Source organism: Chionomys nivalis, chromosome 10, assembly GCF_950005125.1.
Source record: "Chionomys nivalis chromosome 10, mChiNiv1.1, whole genome shotgun sequence".
Classification (NCBI taxonomy): Eukaryota; Metazoa; Chordata; class Mammalia; order Rodentia; family Cricetidae; genus Chionomys; species Chionomys nivalis.
The window spans coordinates 12,306,232-12,330,416 of record NC_080095.1 but is presented as its reverse complement, the minus strand read 5'-3'; the positions used below and the strand labels follow the sequence as shown (position 1 = coordinate 12,330,416).

At 38.0% G+C, this 24,185-nt stretch overlaps 2 gene segments (V, D, J or C); both read right to left on the bottom strand.

The window, feature by feature from the left end:
• Positions 1-5,675: 5,675 nt before the first annotated feature.
• Positions 5,676-6,241, bottom strand: LOC130882881 (immunoglobulin heavy variable 3-74-like). The segment is given in 2 exon segments: positions 5,676-6,097; positions 6,196-6,241. Coding segments are annotated over 2 exon segments (468 nt in total).
• An 8,471-nt stretch (positions 6,242-14,712) lies between these two features.
• The window catches only part of LOC130882880 (immunoglobulin heavy variable 3-48-like), a 76,210-nt gene continuing 66,737 nt past the window's right edge, over positions 14,713-24,185 (bottom strand). The window contains 1 exon segment of the V gene segment in view: positions 14,713-14,941. Within this exon segment, the coding sequence occupies positions 14,713-14,941 (229 nt within the window).

Genomic DNA, 24,185 nt, shown 5'->3' with positions numbered 1-24,185 from the left:
GGATTTATGATTATGGCATTGGTGATAGAAGAGAAATCCAGCAGTTCATAACACCCTGTGAAAAGAAGTAGCATGCAGCCAGGCTTGAGGGTTAAGTGATCTAGAGTAAGGAAAAGATATAGTGATAACAAGACATGGAAGGAGGTCATGCTTGAACAGTGGGAACTATTTTCCTTGTGGTGGGGATAACCATAGAGGACAAGGCACTTTCCTGCTATTTTCACATGCCTTGGTAATGTAAATCACCAGGGAAGGGAAATGAGGAGCTGTAACCAAACTGCCCTGTCAGATCCTGGAGAACATCCACCATTTTCTATGTACTTGTACCCCACATTTTATGTCCCTCATTTTGTTGTGCATAATCTGTTTACTGTGAGTGGTGGTGGTGGAGCTAAAACATAAGATAGATGAGACAATCATCCTTGCAAATGCTGATTGAAAAACAACATTATGAGTGTTGTGTTCTTCTTATTTCTAACATTTGGGAGGTTAAAATAATATTTCTCAGAAATGTTTACTATGTCTAATCTTGGGTTTGTTTGTATTTTCATTGTGGTTACAAAAATTGGGAAAGGACATCACAGACACATTTCTGATATTACATTTGAGAACTTGTTTTTGTTGACTTATTCAGGTATTTTTGACTTTGGTAACTTCAGAGATATTTTCTATCTATATTCTCTACTCTCTTGTTCCCTGGGTTTTTCTTTCCTGTGAATCTGCCTAGAAGGAAGTTACTAAGCAAAAGTCATTTGCAAAGGGAATGAGTTGATGGTAAAGTCACACATTATTTTTAATTATGTTCTATTTGAGAGGTGGATATTTATTCTTAAGTGTTTCATAAGTCATTTTTCCTATGTGGTAGACAAATGGCAATTATTTAATGGGCCACATTATCATGACAATATCAGCCTGTCCATTTGTGTTGTAGTTAGAATTCCATCAACATAATATAAAATAGAGGTATCATGAAACAAAGAACCTCAGCTGGGAAATATGCCTTCATCATTTTGGTCTGCATGCAAGACTTTGGGAACCATTTTCTTGTATAATGACTCATGTGAGAGAGCCCCAGGCTGATGTTGAAGATGCCATCCATGATAAGGTGTTCCTGGTTTGTATAAGAAAGCAGCCTGAACAACCATGGAGACCAGGCTGGTAAATCAGAGTTTCTGATTCAGTTTCCACCTTCAGGTTCCTATCTAGATTTAGTGTCCTGATTTTCCTCATGATGGATTGTGAGAGTTAACATGACAGAAACCCTTTAATTCCCATGATGTTTTTGTTCAAAGTGTTGATCACATTGAAAAATCACAAGGTAGGATAACTGAAAATTCTTCTCATGAAATTACGGAAGTAGGTCACATGGCAGGCTTTACAACTACAACCTCAGCCACACACAGAGTCCCCCTTCCACATACAGCCACACATTCCAACATATACAGAGACACATGAAGAGTATGAGAGTCCCACTTCCAGATACAGTTCCATACCCATCCTACACACCCACAATCAGAAACACTCTCCCATATACAGGTAGAGAGGAGGACTTTCTTCTTTTTTGGCAGGGTCATCTGGGTGGCCTAGACTTTCTTTATAGACCATGTTATGAGAGACATTATTGTTTCTATCTCCATAGTGAATGGATTAATACTATGTTTCATGATGCCCAACCATCAAATGCAGTGTTGTTGATAATTAATTATTTTTGTGAGAAATTTCAATACAATATATTCTGGCAATTATTTCCTTTCTCCCTTCTTTTGCACATCCTGTCCATCTACCCAAATAAAAGAATTCCATAAAAAGTCTGAGTTTTAAGGGTCATTTATGAGGACATATAAGGGCTTGGACATGAGGCATTCATTTCCACATAGACAGGTAATGCTTTCAAAATCCAAAATTGGCAGTACATTTTCTCTCTTAAAAGTTATTAATATTAAAAATAATATTAAAATATTAATTAAAAATATTATACAATACATATATTTGATTTTATAGATTATAATTCATTTATCAATGTATAGTAATAAAATTCAGGGCTCAAGAGTTGACTCAGCTGTACTGTGCCTGCCTCCCAGTACTAGTATTGATTCACAACACTTTGCTTGGAAGATGGGTGTTATTGTTTATCCTATATTCCCATCACTGGGGGAGAGGCATTGTGACTGGAGGTGCTCGAAGTCTTGCCATCCAAAGATACTATCTGCATATCTGTGTTCCACATTCACTGTGATATCCTTACTCAAAAATAAGATAGAAATCAACTGGTAAATATACACAAATTCAACTCTAGCCTCCAAACACATGTGAAAACCATGTACTATGCATGCACAGTACAGCCAATTAACATTCACAGCCATCTAAACATTGTCTTTACTGTGCATAGAATTCACAATTTGTATTTATTTAGACCTGTGTCATGGATACTGCAGACCTTGATGAACTGCTTGCTGCAGAACCCAAGAGATGAACTCCTGTAGACTTGTTCCTTCTCCACAACTTCCCAACTGCACTTCCTACTCTGAGAACTTCCATTCAATTTCCAGCCATGAGAGTGGCTCATTTAAGACTATGAATGCAAGAAATGATATTTTTCTAAGTGCTTAATTCCTATTTTTAAGTGAGTTTGGTTCTCAAACTTAAGATCTTTCACATGGTGACAAAGCACTCTATCACAGAGCTACAAGCCTAGCTCAGTCTTTTAAAACATAACATTTTTTCTACAGAAAATAATTTTTGATGACTGCATTTATGCACTACAAAAAAAAAAAAAAAAAAAAAAAAAAAAAAAAAAAAAAAACAGGAACTGTAGGGCCCCGGTCTACCCTTGTTGCTGAGGTTCATCTTGAGGACAGTTTCTGGTCAGCTAACTAAAGCATGCTGTTTGTTCCTGTGCTCCCCCTGTCCTGCCTGGTGATTAGCTGTAGGGCATTGACTCCATTGTTGGTATGGTAATTTGCCACCTGCCTGGGTTTAAATCTTTGTGCAACAGCTAGGTACACAAGGATTTCCCCAAGTTTGAATAAACGGCATTCTGCTGATCTCCTTTGGAATGGTCCAGGTCTCTTTGTGTGTTCTTTCAATCTCCAGGCCCTTGCCTGACTCGCGTATGGTACAGTGGCATGTGAACTGTACTGAGGGTGTAACACAAAATTGGGTGTTACAAGGAACCACAAATTTTTCTTCCTTGACACCCAGAACTTATAACTGATTCTGTAAAGGATCAATTTACTGCCAGGCAGTGGAGGCACATGCCTTTAATCCCAGCACTTTGGGGGCAGAGGCAGACAAATCTCTGTGAATTTGAAGCCAGTGTGGTGTACAAGAGCTAGTTCCAAGATAAGCTCCAAAGCTAAAAAGAAATCCTATCTCAAATACACAAAAACAAAACCAAACAAACAGAAGGATCAATTTAGTGAGCATAGATTTAAGAATGTTGGGGTACTGAGGATAAACAAACAATGAAACAGAAGGAAGAGAACAAGAAATATGGAAAGCATATCCTCAGCTGGTGACTCCTATTCTCATTCTGGACTCCATTACGTTTTCAAGACTACTGTGTAGTGGAACCACAGATTGTGCTGGAATCTCACTACTCATGTTCAACACCACACACCTGAATAAAAAGAAAAATAAGAACATACTGCACATATGAATAACAGTGTCTGTCACATATCTTAAAGAAAAGACAGGTCCTGTTGAGCTGTGTTCTCTGGATTTGATGCTTTGGGAATCATTGGGCTCTTAAGGAAGAATGGAAACTGGAATGTCTTCAGAATCTTGCTCAGGGTAAGGGAAGCCCTGAACCTGAAGTCAAACCTTGAATCCCAGCCCTGCTGCTCACCTGACCTCAAAGCAGGTTTCTGTCATCAGATGATGCTATGGTAACCTCTCTAATGTAAACTATTTACAGATGATGAGAAAGTTTGCATCACTGAAGCAAGCACACAACACTCAGATATATACACACAGAGAGATATACAACAACAGAGAAATTTTTTTCCAAAAACACACTTACAAGTATATTAACTTCATATGATATTTGAAAATGTTCTTTTTCTACCTCTTGTTATTCATTCTGCTTAAAAACAAATCAGCATGCTTATTTATAATGCACTGTGATTACATTGATTCATCCCACTACCTTTTCTCCTTTTTCTCTCACTTCTTTGACCCTTCTGGCCTCTCAGTTCTCATATCTCTTCTGTTCTATCCTCCATTCTTTCCTGATTTTATGCACCAACTCTGCTTCTTTTTCTGCTCATCAAGAAGTGAGATTGCAAGGTCACATCATCTTGTGTAATTCTCTAAGTCCCCCCCCCCCAGTTTCTATAATGTCTCAGTAGAACCACATTCCCATTTCCATAGCACAGACATTCCTTTTCCTCCATTACAATAACACTCAGTCTTATTCTTTCCTTGGGTAAATGAAACTCATATCATTAGTTACAGGCAACCAATTCTTTTGGGTTTAAGATCCATTTCTGTGGTTATTAAAAATATCAGCTTTACGCAACGTGTTCTGCCCACATGTACTGGTCAAGTGAAGTATCCCAATGAGAGAATGGAGGGCAGAGCAATGTGTGTTCATGATGACATCACCTCTCAACCTTGGGTTCCCAGTGTTATCTATTAACTTCCTGACTCAAAACTTAGAGAAGTGGAAGAAAGCAGTTTTTCTTGAAAAGAAAAAAAACAAACTGTTCTCTTGGATGACTGAAATCATGTTATAACATTTAACAGGGAGTAGTGATGTTTCAAACACAGTATTTATTAATCAAAATGATAAATCTCTTTTGAAATATTACCATTTGAATCAAGGTCTCATATAAACTACACAAGAAGTATATCATTGGGATAAATCACAGCATTGAATGAGAAATTTTTTTAAAATACACTGTGTTAATTAGGGGTTTATGCTTCTGTATGGGTAGTGTAGTGCTCATGGAGACAAACAGATGGCCCAGGGTCCTCTAGACTCACATGTGGTTCTCAGATTCCTGCCTCTTCTAGGGTTTATCTCCTTCTTTGCCTTCTTCAGGAACTTCAGGAACATTTTGCTCTGTGTGATGATCTGCATTTTGTTCAGGTAAAAACACATCCTCAGTTTTTAAAAAAAAAAAAACTATAATTGGGCTGTGAAAAACAAGTTTTTGCAACACAAGAACCCATCAGTGGGTCTTGAACACAGAAATCAAAATCCACAATTAAATAAAGAAATGGGTGTGACATTCAACCAGGTACACCATATAGGGAATGTGGAGACAAAGCCATCACTGGGACTCATTGGCCAACCAGACTATACAGTCGTTGAGATCCAGGCCAGGTGAGAGAAATGGTCTCAAAACAAGTAATACAGATTGTTAGAGAAATTCATCATGTGTCAGCATACACACACACACGCACACACACACACACACGGAGAAGAGCAAGAAAGAAAGATTGAGAGAGAGAGAGAGACAGAGTGAAACATAGGCAGAAATAGGGAGATAGAAAGAGATAAAGGGAAACATGGAGAAACACTATAATAAATAAACGCACAACTGGAACCAGAAATTTAATAATCATTTGGACATTCAAGGATTACTACTCACCATACCTGTTGAGAAAATCTCTAAGTGTGATAAGAGGAGACAGTGCAGGCACAGAGAAGTTCAGTCTTCCATGCTTCTCTAAGCAGGCTCTTTTGTGACCCAGATCTCTAAGTGCTCTCTGCGTCCCCAGCTGGTCCAGTGTTCCCCACAGCAGTGTTTTTGTCTGAGCTCACAGTAACATTCACTCACTGTGTCTCTTGCACAGTAATACATGGCTGTGTCCTCAGATCTCAAACTGTTCATTTCCAGGTACAGAGTGTTCTTGGCATTGTCTCTGGAGAACGTGAACCGGCCCTTCACAGCGTCCATATACCAGGTGCTACCACCATCTGGATTAATGTGTGTGATCCACTCCAGCGCCTTGCCTGGAGCATGGCGAACCCAAATCATCCAGTAGCTACTGAAGGTGAATCCAGAGGCTGCACAGGAGAGTTTCAGGGACTTTCCAGGCTGCACTAAGCCTCCCCCAGACTCCAGCAATTGCATCTCACATTGTCCACCTGTTTACACAAAGAATTCTGGTTATAAAACTGACACAGAAGACATATTTTCTTTCTCATGGTCACACAACATACAGCATCTCATCTTTATGAATTACCTTTTAAAATAAGAACAAAGGAAACCAATATCAGCCCTAAATCCATGGTGAGTGTCCCGTTTTCAATGCTGAACCCTTACTGGGCTTGTCTCCTCTGCCAGAGCTGCAGGGTCAGGGAGGGGCTGGATTTTATGGGCACAAAGAAGACTTATTTGCATATCTTCCTGCCATAACAGCCTCTGTAGTTGGACCTGGGCAGAAGGCAGTACTCAGAGCAGATATAAAGCATTACATCCACTGATGACACTTATAGAAATTGAAGCATTAATGTAACTCCGTGTATATATATTTTCATTGTTAGGGATTCACCACACTTTACTTTAGTCTCTTTTCATCATATGCATGGAACATGTGTTTCCACACTGTCATGTCTCTTTAGGATCAGTGTGAAATAGAAAAGCTCCACACACATCTGAGTTTCTAAATATTAGCTCTGTCTGTCCCTCTGTCTCTTCTGGACACGGCTTCCTGAAGTGGATTATGGTTAGGATCACACCTGCATCTGTGTAAAATTCCTTTGATGAGATAGGAATATGAATTACCAGAAAAGAGGCTAGACACACTTTACATGGGCATAAATAGTATAAGAGACCACACCCAAGTGGGCTGGTAATATAAAGGCTACTGTTGGTAGGAATTCCTACAGTACTTCCCCATTTTGTTTAAATAAGGGAGTTCTAAGCCTAATACAAAATTATACACAATAGGAACAAATATATCATGCCACAAACATGTGATAAATGTTTCAATAATTATCCTATCCTGATAAGTTTTAGTCTTATATAATAAATAACTTGGCCAAGTAATGAGAGGAAAGTCACTACAACTATCTAGTCTTCAATCCCATTGAAGATTTGAGAATAAAAATAATAATACTGGAATGAGCAGGAAGTATAATTAAGTAACTTTCAAAATGTGCAACAATTGACAGAGGTAACTGACTACCTTGGCAACCAACTTTGTTTAAGGCCTAGAATAACTGACAGACCATTTTCTGAGGCAAGAAATTTTTCAAAACCTCTTAACCTGTATTGCCAAGGTTTGACAGTCTTTTTTCTTGTATCCTGCTTGTCCTGTCCAGACATCGTGCCTTTTGTCAGTGATAGATACATAGGCAGTTCCTTGCACAAAGGCCAGTTTTGCCAAGAAGAAAACAAACTCCAAGAGGAGTGTCTTCTTTGGTGCTCAACATTCTTTTGGGAAATAGATTGGTGCTGCTAGGAGCAGTTGTATCTCACTTCAACAGAACCCTAAGTTGTTTAAACGCCATATTCTACAGTTCTCTGAAGTGGTTGAAGATTACCTGTCTATGCAGAATAAAATATCTATGTATCTAAAGAACCTGATTAGTGTAACAATAAGTATGACAAACATAGATAACTACTGATCTATAATACCTATATGACTTAAAGTCTACGACTTCATATTAGAATATTATACAATAAACAACAGTGCAACAAATGAGGACAATGACCTCAAAATGTAAGCAATTATAAAAGTATTTTGATTATAGGTAGAAATGTACATCGTAATATGATAAATATATCCTAAATTTGTATAAATATACAAAAATGTTTTTAAGCAAAGGTAAAACCATGCATGAACACAATATGACAAAATAACTTTTCCTAGATATACAAATAGATGAAAATAGGAACATATTCAATATAATTTAAGTTTCTATCAATATACAAGAATCTATACCAATGTAATTTGCCTATAAATAATAGCTCACAAGTGTTCACTCAATTACTCATTATTATTTATAGTGTGAGTAAGCTCACATTAATTTATTATCCCATCCAAGTTTCTCCTTTTTTTTTCAAAGATATCCCTTAACCCACAAAATGTTTCCTGAAAGCCCCAACCCTATACCAATTATAATCAACCCCTAAATGATGTCCCGAATCCTGTGGACAAACTTTGGTGGGAGAGGGGATGTCATCTTCTAGAATTACTTCCAGCTGTCATGGAGTTGATGTACTTTTTATGGGATCATGTGAAAGTAAAATGATGGTTACTGTCCAAGATTACTGTCTGGTATAATTAGAAATAGTCTCTGAGTATTAGGGTATTTCTGAGGTTCCTATTTGGAGTTCTGGGCAGAACGTTGTAAAAAAAAGTACACCATTTTAGCTAACCAAGTTGGAATCATCTTGAGTAGCTGATACCTAAAACAGATCTTAATTATAGCACTATTAGCACAATGATGTCATCTTAACCAGGTGGAGTTGTTGCAGGCCCCATCTTCTTCCTGAAAATTTCAAAGATTACTGCAGGAAAATTCATTGTTCATTGTGGAAAACTTAAACAATGCGTATATAGGCATATACAGAAATATATATATATATATTCAATGAAAAGTACAATAGAGACAAAAATATGTATGAAGAAATGTAAAATTTTTTATGAATTTACTTGAATTTAGAGGACAGAACCATTGTCTAACTCCAAAGTCAGAATATATGTATATATATACATATACATATATATATATATATATATATAAATGTATATGGTTTGATCACCTGTCCTAACATGTCATACTACTTTTTCTTGATGATCCTTATTGGATAGTTATTTTTCCTTCTGTTAGCATCCAAACATCCAGGGTCTCTTGAATTTTTGAAGATGTATATTTTCCTGTAAAGACAAGAGCTAAACTGTGCCCCATATTTTATAAGGTTTCTTACCACCTGTATTGCTGTCACCACTGTGAATGAGCTGTCATTTCTCTTTCTCAAGAGTTTTCTCTTTTCAAACTGAATATTTATAAATTTTGATGCTATCCATAGTTTTTCTTCTCCCCAACATAGCACATCTCCTGGTTTTCATTGTGAAGTCAACACATCCATGAAATAAACTGACTGATTTAATTCAGAAGACTTTTCTATTATCCAATGTCTCTCTGCTTCTGTTGTCCCTTTCTCATTAGTGTTAAGAAAATTAAATTTTAATAAAGCATTATGCAATCTATTCCTGGGGGGGTATTTTCCATCCCTTTCTGTTTATTTAACATATCCTTTATAATTCAGTTTAATCTTTCTACAACTGCCTGACCTGTAGGATTGTGTAGTATACCTGTAATATGCTTTATATTATAATAAGCAAAAAAAAACTGTTTCATTTTCTTAAAGACATATGCTGGACCATTTTCTATCTTTATTTGTGCAGGTATACCCATGATGTCCATAACTTGTAATAAAGGTGTGATTACTGAATCAAACTTTTCTGAGCTCAAAGCAGTTGCCCACTGAAAGCTGAATAAGTGTCAATGGTGTGGTGTAAATATTTTAATTTTTCAAATTATGCAAAGTGGAAAACATCCATCTGGCATATTTTATTCCTTTAGGTACCCTTTGAGTTAGTCCCTGCAGAAAGAGGTCTTTGGTTATAGAAAGAGCAAGTAGGATATCTCTCTATAATCTTCTTAGCTTGTTGCCATGTAATAGAAAACTCTTTAAACCTTTGCTCTTGGCATGATCTTTCTTATGGAATTCTGAGGCCTTAAACGTTCTTCCAATTAATAATTGATCAATTTCTTCATTACCTTGTGCTGAAAGACCTGGAAGACGTGTATGAGATTGAATTGTGTTATGTATCTGGGACAAAGCCTATTCCTGATTATATCTTGTACCTGTGTGTAACATAATGGGCCTGCTTGTCTGGGTTTACTGTCCTGTCCAGTTCCCATAGCTGGTAAATCCCAAAGAATATCACATAGAGGCCTCCATAACTTACAAACTGATTGGCCCTTTAGCTTACGCTTTTTATTAACTCTTATACATTATATTAACCCATTATTCTTATCTGTGCTAGCCTCATGGCTTAGTACCTTTTTCAGTGGGGTAGGTCACATCTTGCTTCTTTGGTGTCTGGACAGGACTGCAGGAAGAGCTTCCTTCTTCCCAGAATACTCCTGTACTCATTGCCCTGCCTCTATTTCCTGTCTGGTTGTCCTGCCTATACTTCCTGCCTGGATACTGGCCAACCAACATTTATTTAAAGTATGATTGACAGAATACAGACAATTCTCCTGCACCATTTCCCCCTCTTTTTTTTAAACTAAGGAAAATATCCATAATCCCTTTTTTGGGAATGTGGGCGTAGTATTCCAGGATACTTCCAGATGGTTGGGAGTGCTGATAATCTTATGGGAACCTAAAGAAAATTTAGAGTTATGATTAAGTCCTGACTGGAGTATCTTCTGAGGCTTGATCATCACAGGCAGCATCTTGAATCTGTTCTGGATGTAGAATTCAGACATTTGGCCCATCCTTTCCTACTGGAGAATTCTCAAGTGCTCTTCCTTGATCAAATTTGATTTTTCTTAACTCAGAATTAATCCACAGCCTCTCATTTCCTGTGGAAACAAAAGCAAAATCTCTTCTCCAAAGTAACATACCTTCTGACTTAATTTTGAATTCAAGGTATTTTAAAATACCTATCTTGGATTAGCTCAACAACATTTATAAGCAAATATCTTTTAGCACCTGTTGCTCCTTCCTCAGCATTCAAACAATTGAAGGAGAGCATAATAACATACAGCATTCAGATTCTCTGTGTGTTTTCCAACGTTATGTGGCTTTATTTTAAACTCCATTTCTTTTATTTTTAATTTTTGGCTTTTTGAGACAGGGTTTCTTCATGTCTTTGTCCTGGAACTCCCTCTATAGACCAGGCTGTCCTTGAACTCAGATATCTGCTTGTCTCTACCTCCCCTGTGCTGGGATTGAAGTTCTGTGCTACCACACCTTGAACACACAGAGATCTGTCTGCTTCTGCCTTGAAGGCATAGGGATTAAAGGTGTGTACTACCATTCCCAACTACTTTCTTTATTTCTTTTTTTAGGAACTTTAAACTTTTTCTTTTTCTCCAAAGCCTCCATATATTTTTAAACACACTTAAGGTATTTAGAGGTTTTGTTTCTCTTTGAATCTGTCTTTACTGTATAACACTCTTTTTCTGATGACATGAGTCTTTAATTTGCTAAGCAATATGGAAAGGATTAAGGCCGTGGTTTTGATGGCTAGATCCAATCCATTTCTTAGTTTTCTGAGATTCCAGCCTAAAGGCAGATGTACTGTTTCTAGCCATGTTTAATGCCACAAGTCTATGGCGTTTTAAGGTCCTTGCCAGCAAGAAAGCTAAAGCAGTGTGCTCAAAAAACACACTCAAATTCTCTGTAGCTGGACCTTCTGTCTGAAAGAGTCAGAGTTAGCACTAGCAGGATGGAACAGAAAGCCAGCATTTTAAAATGGTGTGGCTTTTTCCTTCTATGGCTGAAAACTAAAAAGCATGCTGTCAGCTTTTCATTAAAATCATTTAAGTATTTTGTGACAGGACCTCTTAAAACAGCTGCAAGGTTTTACAGGTAAAGATGAGTCAGGAAACCTCTCTTAAATGAGAGTGCTTGCCTCTAGAAAGGAGAGCCCACCCGAGAAAGTGCTGCTATCAATAAGCCATGCTTGACTCTATTATTTTAAGTCTGGAATTACTTCTCAAGGTCTCTCAGGCTTTATGTGGATGTAGTTGTCCACATGTTGAGCATCATTCTGCTGTCTGAGATTTTCTGTCCTGCCCAGTTCCTGCAGTTTTTAAGTCCCAAAGGAATTTACACAAAGGTCTACATTAACTATAAACTGATCTAGTAGCTCAGACATCTTATTAACTCTTATAACATATATTAGCCCATTATTCATTTCGTTTCTATGTTAGCCACAGCATTTGGTTCCTTATTTGGCAAGGCAGTCACATCTTGCTTCTTCTGTGGCTGGGTCATGACTGCAGACTAGGACATCTTTCTTCCCATAATTCTCCTTTCTCATTGACCCACCTCTATTTCCTGTCTGGTTGTCCTGCCTATACTTCCTGCCTGGCTACTGGCCAATAAGCATTTTTTTTTAAAAAAATAGAATTGACAGGATACCAACTATTGTCCCACAGCAACATCTGATATTCAGATCAAGGATCAATGACTCAGATATCACTGCAGAGACCACAAAACTTATTTGCAAGTGAATCTGTGTAAGTAAGAAGTCTATGAAGTAAACAATGGAAAGAGAAATATATCTACATGATGAAATTAAAATCCTGTAACCTTTTAAAATGTGTTTAAATACTTTGGTAGAGGTATGGTATTTTATTTTAGCCAAAAACAATTTGATTATTCACTAGCAATCTGAGAAGATCAGAATAGATTCTAAGATCTATAAATCACATTTTGATTTGAGAGCATTATCATAAAGAACGTGAGGCTCAGGGACACCTTAAGCAGTGGTTATCTAGAAACATCCTACATGCTCCTGAACCTCAGCTGCTGTCTCTAGCTGCATTACTTCCATGGTCTGAGTACCAGAGCATAACCAGGATCAATGATGAAATTGATGTTCATGTTTTATGTGAGGATGATGGAGGGAGTAGAGGAAATCAAGGTTAAATACCAGGGTATTCCTACATGATCTGTTGGCTCTTAATGAAATTCTAAATTCTGTTCTAACTGGATAATTAACTGGAGATCAGTTGTGAATCTAGGGAGCCCACTCCCAATGATCCCTGAGTCTCTTCATGATTGATCCTGGTGCACACAGCACAGCTAGGTCTGCCTGTGTGATGTTTACTATCTTGTTCAGATGAGATTGCAAATTATATAGAAAAATAAATATTACAGTAGAAAACAGGACTGCAAAAATATTCACATATTAAAGTTTAGTACAGACTAAATTCTAGAAGAGTGCAATGAGAAACATGACTTTGATGCTCATAGCATCCCTTCATGGTCTTGTGCAACTGCTGTGATTGAGCATCTGAAATGATTTGTGTTAGTGCTGGGGAGTCCCTGTTGGCCCTTAGTACTGCTTTTTCATCCCAAGGTCTCTGTAGGAAGGTTTTGTACAGGTTCACACTAGAGTTCCATCACTGTCTGGTAGAGTAATATATGGCTGTGCCCTCTGTTTGAAAACTGCTCAGTTTTAAGGAAAATTAGTACTTGGGAGTGTGCCTGCTGATGGTGACTTAGGATTTGAGAAGAGAATTATAATCAGTGTTTTCATTATACCATATTATTTCCAGTAACTCCAGATCCTATCTTGGAGTCTGATGGACCCTGTGCAAATGACAGCTGGTTAATGAGAACACAGACACAGTGAAGCTGAGAGACAGGGTCTGGGTCTGTGATGGCTGAACCAGGTCAGGTCCTGACTCCTTCACCTGGACCTGGAACGGGCCACCTGGGGACAAGTTATATAATCATCGGTCATACATTCCAAACATGGTGTACCTGGGTCTCTTTCCTTAAACCCCAGAACACTTCCAGGTTGGAAAGTTCATGAGGCAGCGGAGCAGAACAAGGACAGTCATGCTCTGTTGGAGGCTCCAGTGAGAAGGAGATGGGACTTCTCATATTGAATAATAAATACTGTTGTTAAAACCTCAAATTACCATTTGAATCAAGGCCTTACATAAACTACACAAGAAATAGATCATTGGACTAAATCACAGAATTGGATGAGAACTTTTAAAAAATACACTGTTTTAATTAGGGGCATTAATTCTGTGTGGGTAGTGTATTGCTCATGGAGACAAACAGATGGCATAGAGTCCTCTAGACTCACTTGTGTTTCAGAGCTCCCTGTGTCATCTAGGGTTTTAATCTTCTTTGCCTTCTTCAGGAACTGATGCAGGTCAAAAGACAGGATCACTCTAGCTCAGTATGATGATCTGAATTTGGTTCAGGTAAAGGACATCCTAAATTTAAAAAGCAGCTATTATGGGGCTGTGAAAATCAAGTTTTTGACACACAAGAACCCTTTAGTTAGTTCTAAACACAGAACTCAGAATACATAAGTAAAAAATAAAGAAAGAAGTCAGGAAGAATGAAAGGAAGGAAGGAAGAATGGAAGGAAGGAAGGAAGGAAGGAAGGAAGGAAGGAAGGAAGGAGGGGAGGGAGGGAGGGAGGAAAGGAGAGAGGGAGGAAGGAAGGAAGGAAGGAAGGAAGGAAGAAAAAAATGGGTGTGATAGAAAACGAGGTATACCATGTAGGTAATGTGGAGACTAAGCAATCACTGTGAATAACTGTAAAATCAGACAATCCAGTGGTTGAGATCCAGACCCATGGAGATAGAATTTGTCTCAAAACAAGTGTTACAGGTTTTTAGAGAAATGCTTCATAGGTCAACACACACACATACACACACACACACACACACGGAGAGCGAGAGAGATTGAGACAGACACAGTGAGATAAAGGGTAATAGGGAGAAACACTATAATAAATCAACACAAACACCACAACAAGAAACAGAAATTAGAATAAACATTTGGTCATTCAAGGATTACTACACATTATATCTGTAGAGATAATCCCTAAGTGTGATATGGAGAGGCAGTGCAGACACAGAGAAGTGAAGTTTTTCATGTTTTTCTGAGCAGGCTGTTCTGTGACCCAGATTTCTAAGTGCTCTCAGCGCCCCCTGCTGGTCCTGTGTTCTCCTCAGTGGTGTTTTTTTCTTAATTCTCAGTAGCATTCACTCACTGTGTATCTTGTACAGTAATACGTGGCTGTGTCCTCAGATCTCAGACTGTTCATTTCCAGGTACAGAGTGTTCTTGGCATTGTCTCTGGAGATTGTGAACCGACCCTTCACAGAGTCCGCATAGGAGGTACTACCACCACCAGTATTAATATATGCGACCCACTCCAGCCCCTTCCCTGGAGCCTGGCGGACCCAGCTCATCCAGTAGTCCCTGAAGGTGAATCCAGAGGCTGCACAGAAGAGTTTAAGGGACTTTCCAGACTGCACTAAGCCTCCCTCAGACTCCAGTAATTACACCTCACAGTGGACACCTGTAAACGCAAAGAATTCAGGTTAGAAAACTGACAAAGAAGGCATTTTTTCTCTTTCTAATGTGCACACAATAGACAGCATCTCATCGTTATGAATTACCTTTTAAAATAAGGACAAAGAAAACCAATATGTGCCCTAAGTCCATGGTGAGTGGCCCTGTGTTTAGTGCTGAACCCTGACTGGGAGGACTTAGGAATTCAGGACAGGTCTCTGCCAGAGCTGCAGGGTCAGGGCAGGACTGGTTTTTATGGGCAAAAGAAGCCATATTTGCATATCTTCCTGCCATAATAGGCTCTGTAGTTGGACGTGGCCAGAAGGCAGTACTCAGAGTAGATATAAGACATCATATACAGTGATGATAGTTAATGATATTGAAGCATTAATGTAGCTCTGTGTACATAATTTCCTTGTTAGGGATTCACCATACTTTATTTACTTCTCTTTTCCCCATGTGCATAAAAAATGTTGTGTTTCCACATCGTCATGTATCTTTAGGGTCAATATGAAATAGAAAACCTCCACACAAAGCTGTGTTTCTAGATATAAGCTCTGTTTGTCCCTCTGTTTCTGCTTGACATGGCTTCTTCTTGAGGTGAATCCTGACAGGAACACTTGAAACTTTTCTGGATTCTACTTAGTTCTAAGAGGTGCTATCATACGCACTATGGAATTTTGCAAATGATACATTTCTTGTTCTGTCTGTCTTCCTCTTAGTGGAAACATATTTGTATTTGCAGCACTTAGTTGTCTGCATCCTGAAGTTCTCCCTATGATCACTTTGTACTTCCCACTCTGCCTTTCCCACCTCAATACCATTCAACACATGGCTGGCTTCATGTTGTCTAAATTCACTTTTATTTCTGCATATTTATATTTTCATCATAATGTGGGCATTTCATAAGCGTCTATAACCAAACACAAAACTTCTGCATCAATTTTGTATTTTCAGAAGGCTTTGTTTTTGTTTTTCCAAATTCTCATGCTTTGCTTTCTACCCACTCAGGAACTCTTTCTCACTACACCCAACTTTTCCTTTGAAAACCCTTGTATTACTTTGTGCTTTTTAACTTCTTTCCTTCACTTAAGACGTCTTTTCCTGTCTTGACTTCCATTCTAGTTCTAAGCCTACATAACAGAAGTTTCAAACACACAGTCTGTATTCTCTATAAGGCAGAAAATGTTCTTCCCAATCTTCAATATGTTGTATAATATAAGATTTCCAGTACCATTCAAGTTCCTCCAATTCTCAACTGATGAAGGGGAGGTGGGAAGAATGTAATGAGTGGAGCACAGGGAGGAGTGCTGTGAAATGTTGTCTTCTGCACATGACATGGATATCACAATCATGGACTCATAATGGTTGTTGTTGTCTGTCTAACCCCAAATAGGGCCAAGTCAGCCAAAACCCTGGTAGAGATAAAGCTGAAAATTCCTTGATCCTACTTCTTACTGAGCAACAGTTCTTAAGTTCTTAATTAAGTATACGGTTGTTAGGGACCCATGTTTGGAAGTTGTTGGAGTAGCTGGGTGGAAAACATTGCGTATAGGGATCCTAAACTGAAAGAATAAAGAAAATTAGTAAAAACTGTATAGCTGAGGCTTAAAGAAAAATTCAGAAAGCAAATGATTAAGGAATATTGGTAAATATCAAACAACTTGGTAGGCAACTTTATCTGGGACCATCTTTCAATCCAGCTAAGAACTGGTGGGGTCCTTCAATGATGTATAAAAATCTATTTGCATATAATCCTATACATGATTTGTAAAATACTTTTTTTTTTCACATTTAGTTAGCTGTTACTTTACCCTTAGGTAAAAATATCCCATCTTCAATCAGAATTAGGGGAACCATATCATTCTTTCCCTACACTTTCAGAGCTCATGCTGCAGGTACAGTTATTCTGTTGTCAGATTATATATGTATATATATACACATACATACATACACGTATATATATGCATATATGTGTATCATCTAGGTATACTCTTTTCTTTAAAATTATCTAGAATGAATCAGAGGACATACTGAAGAGAAGAGAAAATCAAGGGCATTTCTATAAACAATTGTTACTTCTTTTCTACTCCAGAGGAAAAATTTTGCCTGTGTCTATTTAATAATTTATTTACCTTAATGTGAATATGTGAAGTCTTTTAATTCATATTGGTAGGCTTTCCAAAAAATGTTCTGGATATTCTTGGTCAAAAGTATAAACCTGGTATTAGAATAGTGGTATTGGTTCTGATATATTTTAGGTCCAACAAACTCATTAAAATCTTACCCTATTTATCCATTTCAGGAGCAGCCATGTATGCTGATCTTCACACTGACACAGGAAAATATGACAGTGGAAACTTTGAGTTCAACATTGAGTGGAGTTATTCAACTCACGGTTATGTATTCTTCTGTCAGGATTCTAAGAATGTAGTCAATGTGGTCTCCGAAGTTTTATCACACACTATTGGTGTCACTACCTGGATTTTAGGAGACGCCTCAGATGAAAAGAATCTCATTTCCTTTTTAAACCTGCCCCCAGTCTGTCATGCATTAACATTTAGCCCACAGTCAACATGACTTCTCTGAAGACACTTGTCTAGCTCACACATGAGACACCTGCTGTTTATTTCACCAACAACAGAGAGTGCAGAGGAGTAATTTTGGGAGCAACAAAAGAAGCACCAACAAAAGCACAAACTATGAAAATCATAGAACTCAGTTGTTTATGGGAAGGACTGAAGAGAGACGAACCAGAGACTGGAGCTGTTGTCTGCTGGGATGTGCATATTTGTGGCTGAGAAATTTGTGGTCTGAGTTGCACAATATGCCTTTAGGTGAATCATTAGTTTGGATTTCAAAGTACAAGCTAATTTTTAACAAAATGCTTATGTTCAAAAATAGAATCTTTTCTTTTCTTTTTTTTTTTTTTTTTTTTTTTTTTTTTTTTTTTGGTTTTTTCGAGACAGGGTTTCTCTGTAGCTACGGAGCCTGTCCTGGAACTAGCTCTTGTAGACCAGGCTGGCCTCGAACTCACAAAGATCCGCCTGTCTCTGCCTCGCGAGTGCTGGGATTAAAGGCGTGCGCCACCGCTGCCTGGCTCAAAAATAGAATCTTGCAACAATTATAACAACTGTACACTTTTATAGGGTCCTTGTGAGGATGTAACTCACAAACTTTTAGTACAAGTTATTTAATTTTTTGTCTAAGAGGAGATTCAAGGCAGTGTTTTTCATACACATAAGTGGTCTCAGGGACACTACACCTGGATATTTCTAAGTTCCCATTTTCTGTTTGTTTGTGTCTCTGTCACTATGTACTTTTTATTTACTTCCTTGTCTCTTTACCACTTGAAACACATTGAAAAAGCAGGTTCCTAAATATGATTTTTGTATTGGTGACAACTCATAAAAAACAGTAGCATGGATCCAGTCTTCATGGTTATGTTACCTGAAGCAATAAAAGGCAGAGAATCCTAAGTGATGACAAGCAGTGGAGAGGAGGACATGCTTGAAAAATGGTAACTATTTGTCTTGTGTTGAAGATTACCATAGAGAAATGCGGTTCACGGTTTTACTCAATGCCTTGGTAGTGTAAATCATCAGGGAATGGCAGAGAATGCCTCAAAACACTGTTCAATATATCCCAGAGAATATCAACCAATTGTATCACTTTAGATACCGCATATGTTGTGTCCCTTATTCCTCTGAGACTATTCTCTATTGTGAGTAGCCATGGAGCAGACAGGTCTTACGACTGGGAAGCCGGCAATACTGTGCCAGCTCTGATGGGCATCCACACCTGTAAGTGCTTTGTCAACCTTGTTCAGGATGCACTGTTTGTTAGAACATTTTTAGACATTGTGCTCAGTGTGTCTCATCTTTGCTTTGTCTTATTTTTCATTGTGCTTTTTGGATCTTGTGAAAGATCACAGAATAATTGCATATTTTCATACCATTTTGGAGAACTGTCATGTGACCCCTTACTCAAGAATTTTTTCTTTGGTTACATCATATAGAGTTTGTGTCCACATTTTATTCTCTCATGCTCCTAGGGGTTCCCTTCTCCATGAAACTCTCTAGAAGGAATCACTAAGGAAAAAAAATTGTTCAACGGGAATGCCTTCAAGGTAAAGCTGCACATTACTCACAGTTATCTTCTATTTGAGAGTTGCATCCTTATACTTGAGTTTGTTCAGTCATTTATTCAGTCATGTTTAGTGGACTCATGAACATTCAGTTAATGGCTCCTATTACAATTGCAGTACGATATTTGATACTCATATGATGGTTAGAGCTTTTTCAATGTAGAAAAAAAGCTATGATTATCTGGACACAGCAAACCTCAGTTGGGAGAAAATCCCCCCCCCCCCCAAATTGACCTGTACAAAAGCCTCTAGCAGCATTTTAGCAACATTAGAATGGTACAATTTTCTTTATATTGTTGAGGAAGGAATTGGAAAATATTTCATTTGAAACAAGAAAAGGGAATTTATTGCAGAAGGAGAAATTTTATGAAGATTTAGACAGAATAGAACTTTTTAAAGCTAATCTATGAATCAGTCATTCCTACTACCTTCTTTCCTCTTCTGCTCACTCCTGATGACCCTTCTGACCCCTCCTACTCTCATGTCCTTTACTTTTCTTCTTCCTATCTCTCCTGGCCTCCAAGTTAAACATCTGCTTCCTTATTTCCTCTCTCTTCTTCCCTCCCACTCTCTCTCACATTCTTTCTTTCATCATTCCCTTCCATTTCCTTGTTTCTGGCTATATATAATATGTTGTTTCTGTTATATGTACATAATTGTTATGGCTATACTGTATCTAAAAGGCAGCAGACAGCTCTATCACATTCCTCCAGCAGTCTCTGGCTACCTTTCTTGGGCTTTTGAACATACATAATATGTTTGTTTTGGGGTGAGTATTCAGCAGTCACTTATTCTCAATAATAGTGCAGTCATGGGTACATACTTTACACGTCACACAGTTTAGAAAAGTTTCACCGACCAAGGCTGAGAGAAGCACTAACATATTGATGTAAGTATAGAAGACAGTTTTAGTATATGCTTCCCAACAAAATACCAATACTTGATTTCCTCATAGTATTGTGTCCTTTGTACTGTTGGTTTTCGAACAGTTCTGTGTTCTAATTTTTTAAATGTTTAAATATGTTTTAATTTTGAAGGATGATAATCTCGGGAAAATATATGGAGGATCTCAGGTTTGTGTGGTGTGTGCTGTCCCTCTCCTCTACATGCTTGACCATTTCAGTCGCTAGGTTTCATAGATATATTGTACATGAACATAAACAGTTTATGTGTGTAATGACCATGTGATGTCCAGAGGTAACCATCCCACAGAACTCTTCCCCATTTTATGGTACTTTCATTCTTTCAACCCTCTCTTCAGTGATGTTACTTGTGCCTTGTGGGAGGCATATGGAGGGGTACGGAAGTAAGGGATGCGGAAGTTTTGATATAGACATTCTGTCTGTGGAGAAGTCCTCACACAGTTGTCTATTCTCAGCAGTGAACAGTCATAAACTCTCTGCATTCAATGATGGCTCATGGGGGATGGAGATTTATTTTACTTGAAAGTGTAACTATTGGTTTTTGCCTTTGTCCACACCAACAGGCTTATGATAAAAACTGTTTGGATTTGTTGAGTCATAAATGAAGACATGAATTTTGGAGGGAAATGTTTTGGGAGGGCCAAGGAGTGGGAATTGGAAAAAATGTTGTATGAGGATATGGCCAAGATACATTACAAATGTGTATGAGTTCTCAAAAACATACTTAAAAAATCTTTTCAAAATAATGTAGTGTATTAAAAGTCCATAACTGTAGAACATTAAAGGCTTCCTATACCAACGTTCTGATGAGCAGCTGGCTCACCAGTAGTGCCTTCCTACCCCCACAAATTGAAGTCCTTTAAATCTGTTCTGTCTCTATGAATGCCAGAGACATCCCTATCTCATTGTTTTTTTTTTTTTATTGTTGTTGTTTTGTTTTCAACAGACCCTGACTGTGTAACTGATTTTGTTGAACACATCCTCCACTTATCATGGAATTTGCACTCCTATGAAGCATCTGAAATGCCCAATTCCAGGGAAAGTATTACCAAAGAGTCCTATACTTTGATGACAATTCCTTTAACCACTTTTTCGAACACGCAGAGATTCAGACTCTAAGGAATGTTCCTCTCACTTTCCTTCCTTTTGCTCCACTCTGGCAATCTTTTTTCGGATACCCACAACTGCTACAACTTCTTCCTCTCCTATCTATGGTTTTCTCAAATGAAGCAAGCAAGGCTTCTTTCTCTTTCTTTCTTTCTTTCTTTCTTTCTTTCTTTCTTTCTTTCTTTCTTTCTCTTTTTCTTTCCTTGTTTTATTCTTTCCTTTCTTAATTTTTGTTACAAAGGGACAAATATCAATATATATATATATATATATATATATATATATATATACTTTTGCTTTTGAGAAGATCCATCCCTTCAGCAAAGATACATATAATGTATATCATATTTTATTAAAAATAGAATTTTCATGATCAGATTAAGAACCTGAGCGTGTAATTCCTACATAGAGACCACAAAGCTCATCTTAATCATAACAGGTAGCAAATGAAGGTGTGTGGAAAAAGAACATCTAAGGGAAAAGATGTATGCATGTTAAAAAGTAAATTCTTTAGTGCTTGTGAATTCAGTGGTCTGTAATGAAATAGCATACAAATAAACATAAAAGGAAAGATGAAAAGAGAAATGATTCCCACATATGGCAGCTGCTAGCATCACAGAAGAACTGCAGTCTCCAATCAACTAAGTAATCCCACAGCTGTCTTAGAACAGGAGTTGGGGTACAAAAATTCCTTACCTGGTGAGTAGGACAGGTACCTGAGGCTCAACTGCTGTCCCCAGCTCCATTGTTCTCCTAATCTCCACGCAGGAGTCCTCTCAGGATCAATGACTTACTTTCCACACAAGCTAGGACAAGCTAGACAGTATGTTTACTGTTTGGTCTGATGTGCACACATTGAGTGAGGACTATGTTGAGTGTAAAGCTTTCCAAGATTCATGAGTCACTGACCATGCCTGACCTTTGTTTAACTTGAATTCTCTAGTGTTTCAACCATGAAACCCAAGAGAGGCTCTGCTCTGAGTCTAGAGAAACCCAATAATTAGAGTCCTAAATTATTTATAACCTGATTTTAGTACCCAATGTAGAGTCAGTTTCCCTGTGTGATGATCTCCATCACAGTTGAAAATACTCTTTTATATTTGACCAATTCAAATGTATCTGCATACCACTCTTGTAGAAAGATTTTCTGTGTGATGTACAGAGGCAGCTCAGACATATGGATTGTAGCCCATCATGTCCCACTGCTCCTGTTCAGGGTGATTTTGACCTGTCTGCTTTCTCATTGCTCCCCTCTGTTCATAAGAATGCCCTGAAGGGAGGCTTGTATCTAGGTCCATGCTTATTCTCTTTAGTGTGTATTTTGATACAGCAATACGTGGTTTTATCATAGACTTTCAGAGTATTCATTATCATTGACAAAGTGTTCTTGTAATTGTCTCCAGAGATGGTCATTTGATTCTCGACAGAATTTGTATATTTCATTGAGACACCAGCCTTACATGTATAAGATCCACTCTAGTCCCTTCCCTGGAGCACAGCAGGTCTAGTGCATATAGTAATTTCTAAAAATGAAGCTATATGTCACACAGGGATATTACACTGTTGCTCCAGGATGCAACAATCCTCCTCCACATTCCACCTACTGCACCTCTCATAGGACACCTGCAAACACTGAGGTTCTGTTCTTGAAACTGATACACATGCCCACCTTCCCTCACACTCATAACTATTTACAAACTCAGCATCTGTTCTTTCTCATAAATTGCCTTGTAAATGAATAAAAAGACTCTTCTCATCCTAAATTTCATGGTGAATGGTCTGAGTTCAGTGTATCACTGAATGGACAGACCTAGAAATTCCAGACTGGATTACTCTTCCAGAGTTTCAGGGTCAAGGCTGGGAAGTTTTTCCTGAGCAGAATGTGGTACTGTTTGCATTTCCCTGTTATGCATGTTCTCTTGACCTGGGCTCAAAAGGGAGGTTATATTCAGGGCATACCTCACATTCATGGTGGGCACTGTAGTAATGACAGGATTCAAGAAAACCTACCCTCAATGTGGCTGTGTCCTGTAAATATTCAACACTCAAACATTCAGAGGCTCATTTATACCATAATGTTTCCTAAATAACACAGTTACCTGTATCCAGTTCAGTAAGGAAGCTGAATTCTCAGACAATCGTGTTTACAATTATTGAAAGCACCATAATATAATTTTTCATCAGAAGATAATCTGAGGCATGGGAACATCATTTTCTGTAACTCTTCTCTAGAAGTTGAGAGAGACCACAGGCTCTCCTGTGTTCCTTCCCACACATTTGTCATTTCAAATTGCCCCCTTGAGAAATATCACGATGAATTTGTCCCATTTCATGACTTAAATTCATTAAATTCTCAGATAGTTGGCTAACACTATATTGCACCTGGTGTTTCCAGACCCTGTGGAATCCTATGGTCTACCTTGGGGGAGCACATGAACTCAAAGTGTAGCTATATCAGGAGTTTCCTTCTTTATCACATGCATGCATCTGTCCTTGAATGTACAGAAGATACAAAAGAGGAAGAAAAACTTCACAATGTAGTTAATTACTAACATGTCTTTAAACCAGCAACACAAACTATTAAGTTGCTCATTTAAGTCAAGAATATATTTAATAACCATTAATGACATGAAACATAGTTGATGATTCCTATATCTACAAATAAGACAGTGTGAAAAATGAATCTGAAGGACCTTCATTGGAAGCAGGACGATTTATTAATATTTGATTCCTCCTGTCATTTACTTTGGAGTAGTAATCTTCCATCTAGTGCTCTCAGCTCTCTCAGTCTTCTCCCTCCAAGGATCCACATCTGCTTTATGATTGGAAAGGAAGTGTAAGAACTGTGGTGCTTGGATCTCTGAACAAATCCATTAAGAAAGATTTGAAAAAAGAGTAAAGAGTGAAACGTCTGTTTTAAATAAGAGTCAATCACAACAGTGGTCAGTCTTAGATATCAGCCTGACTGGATTAA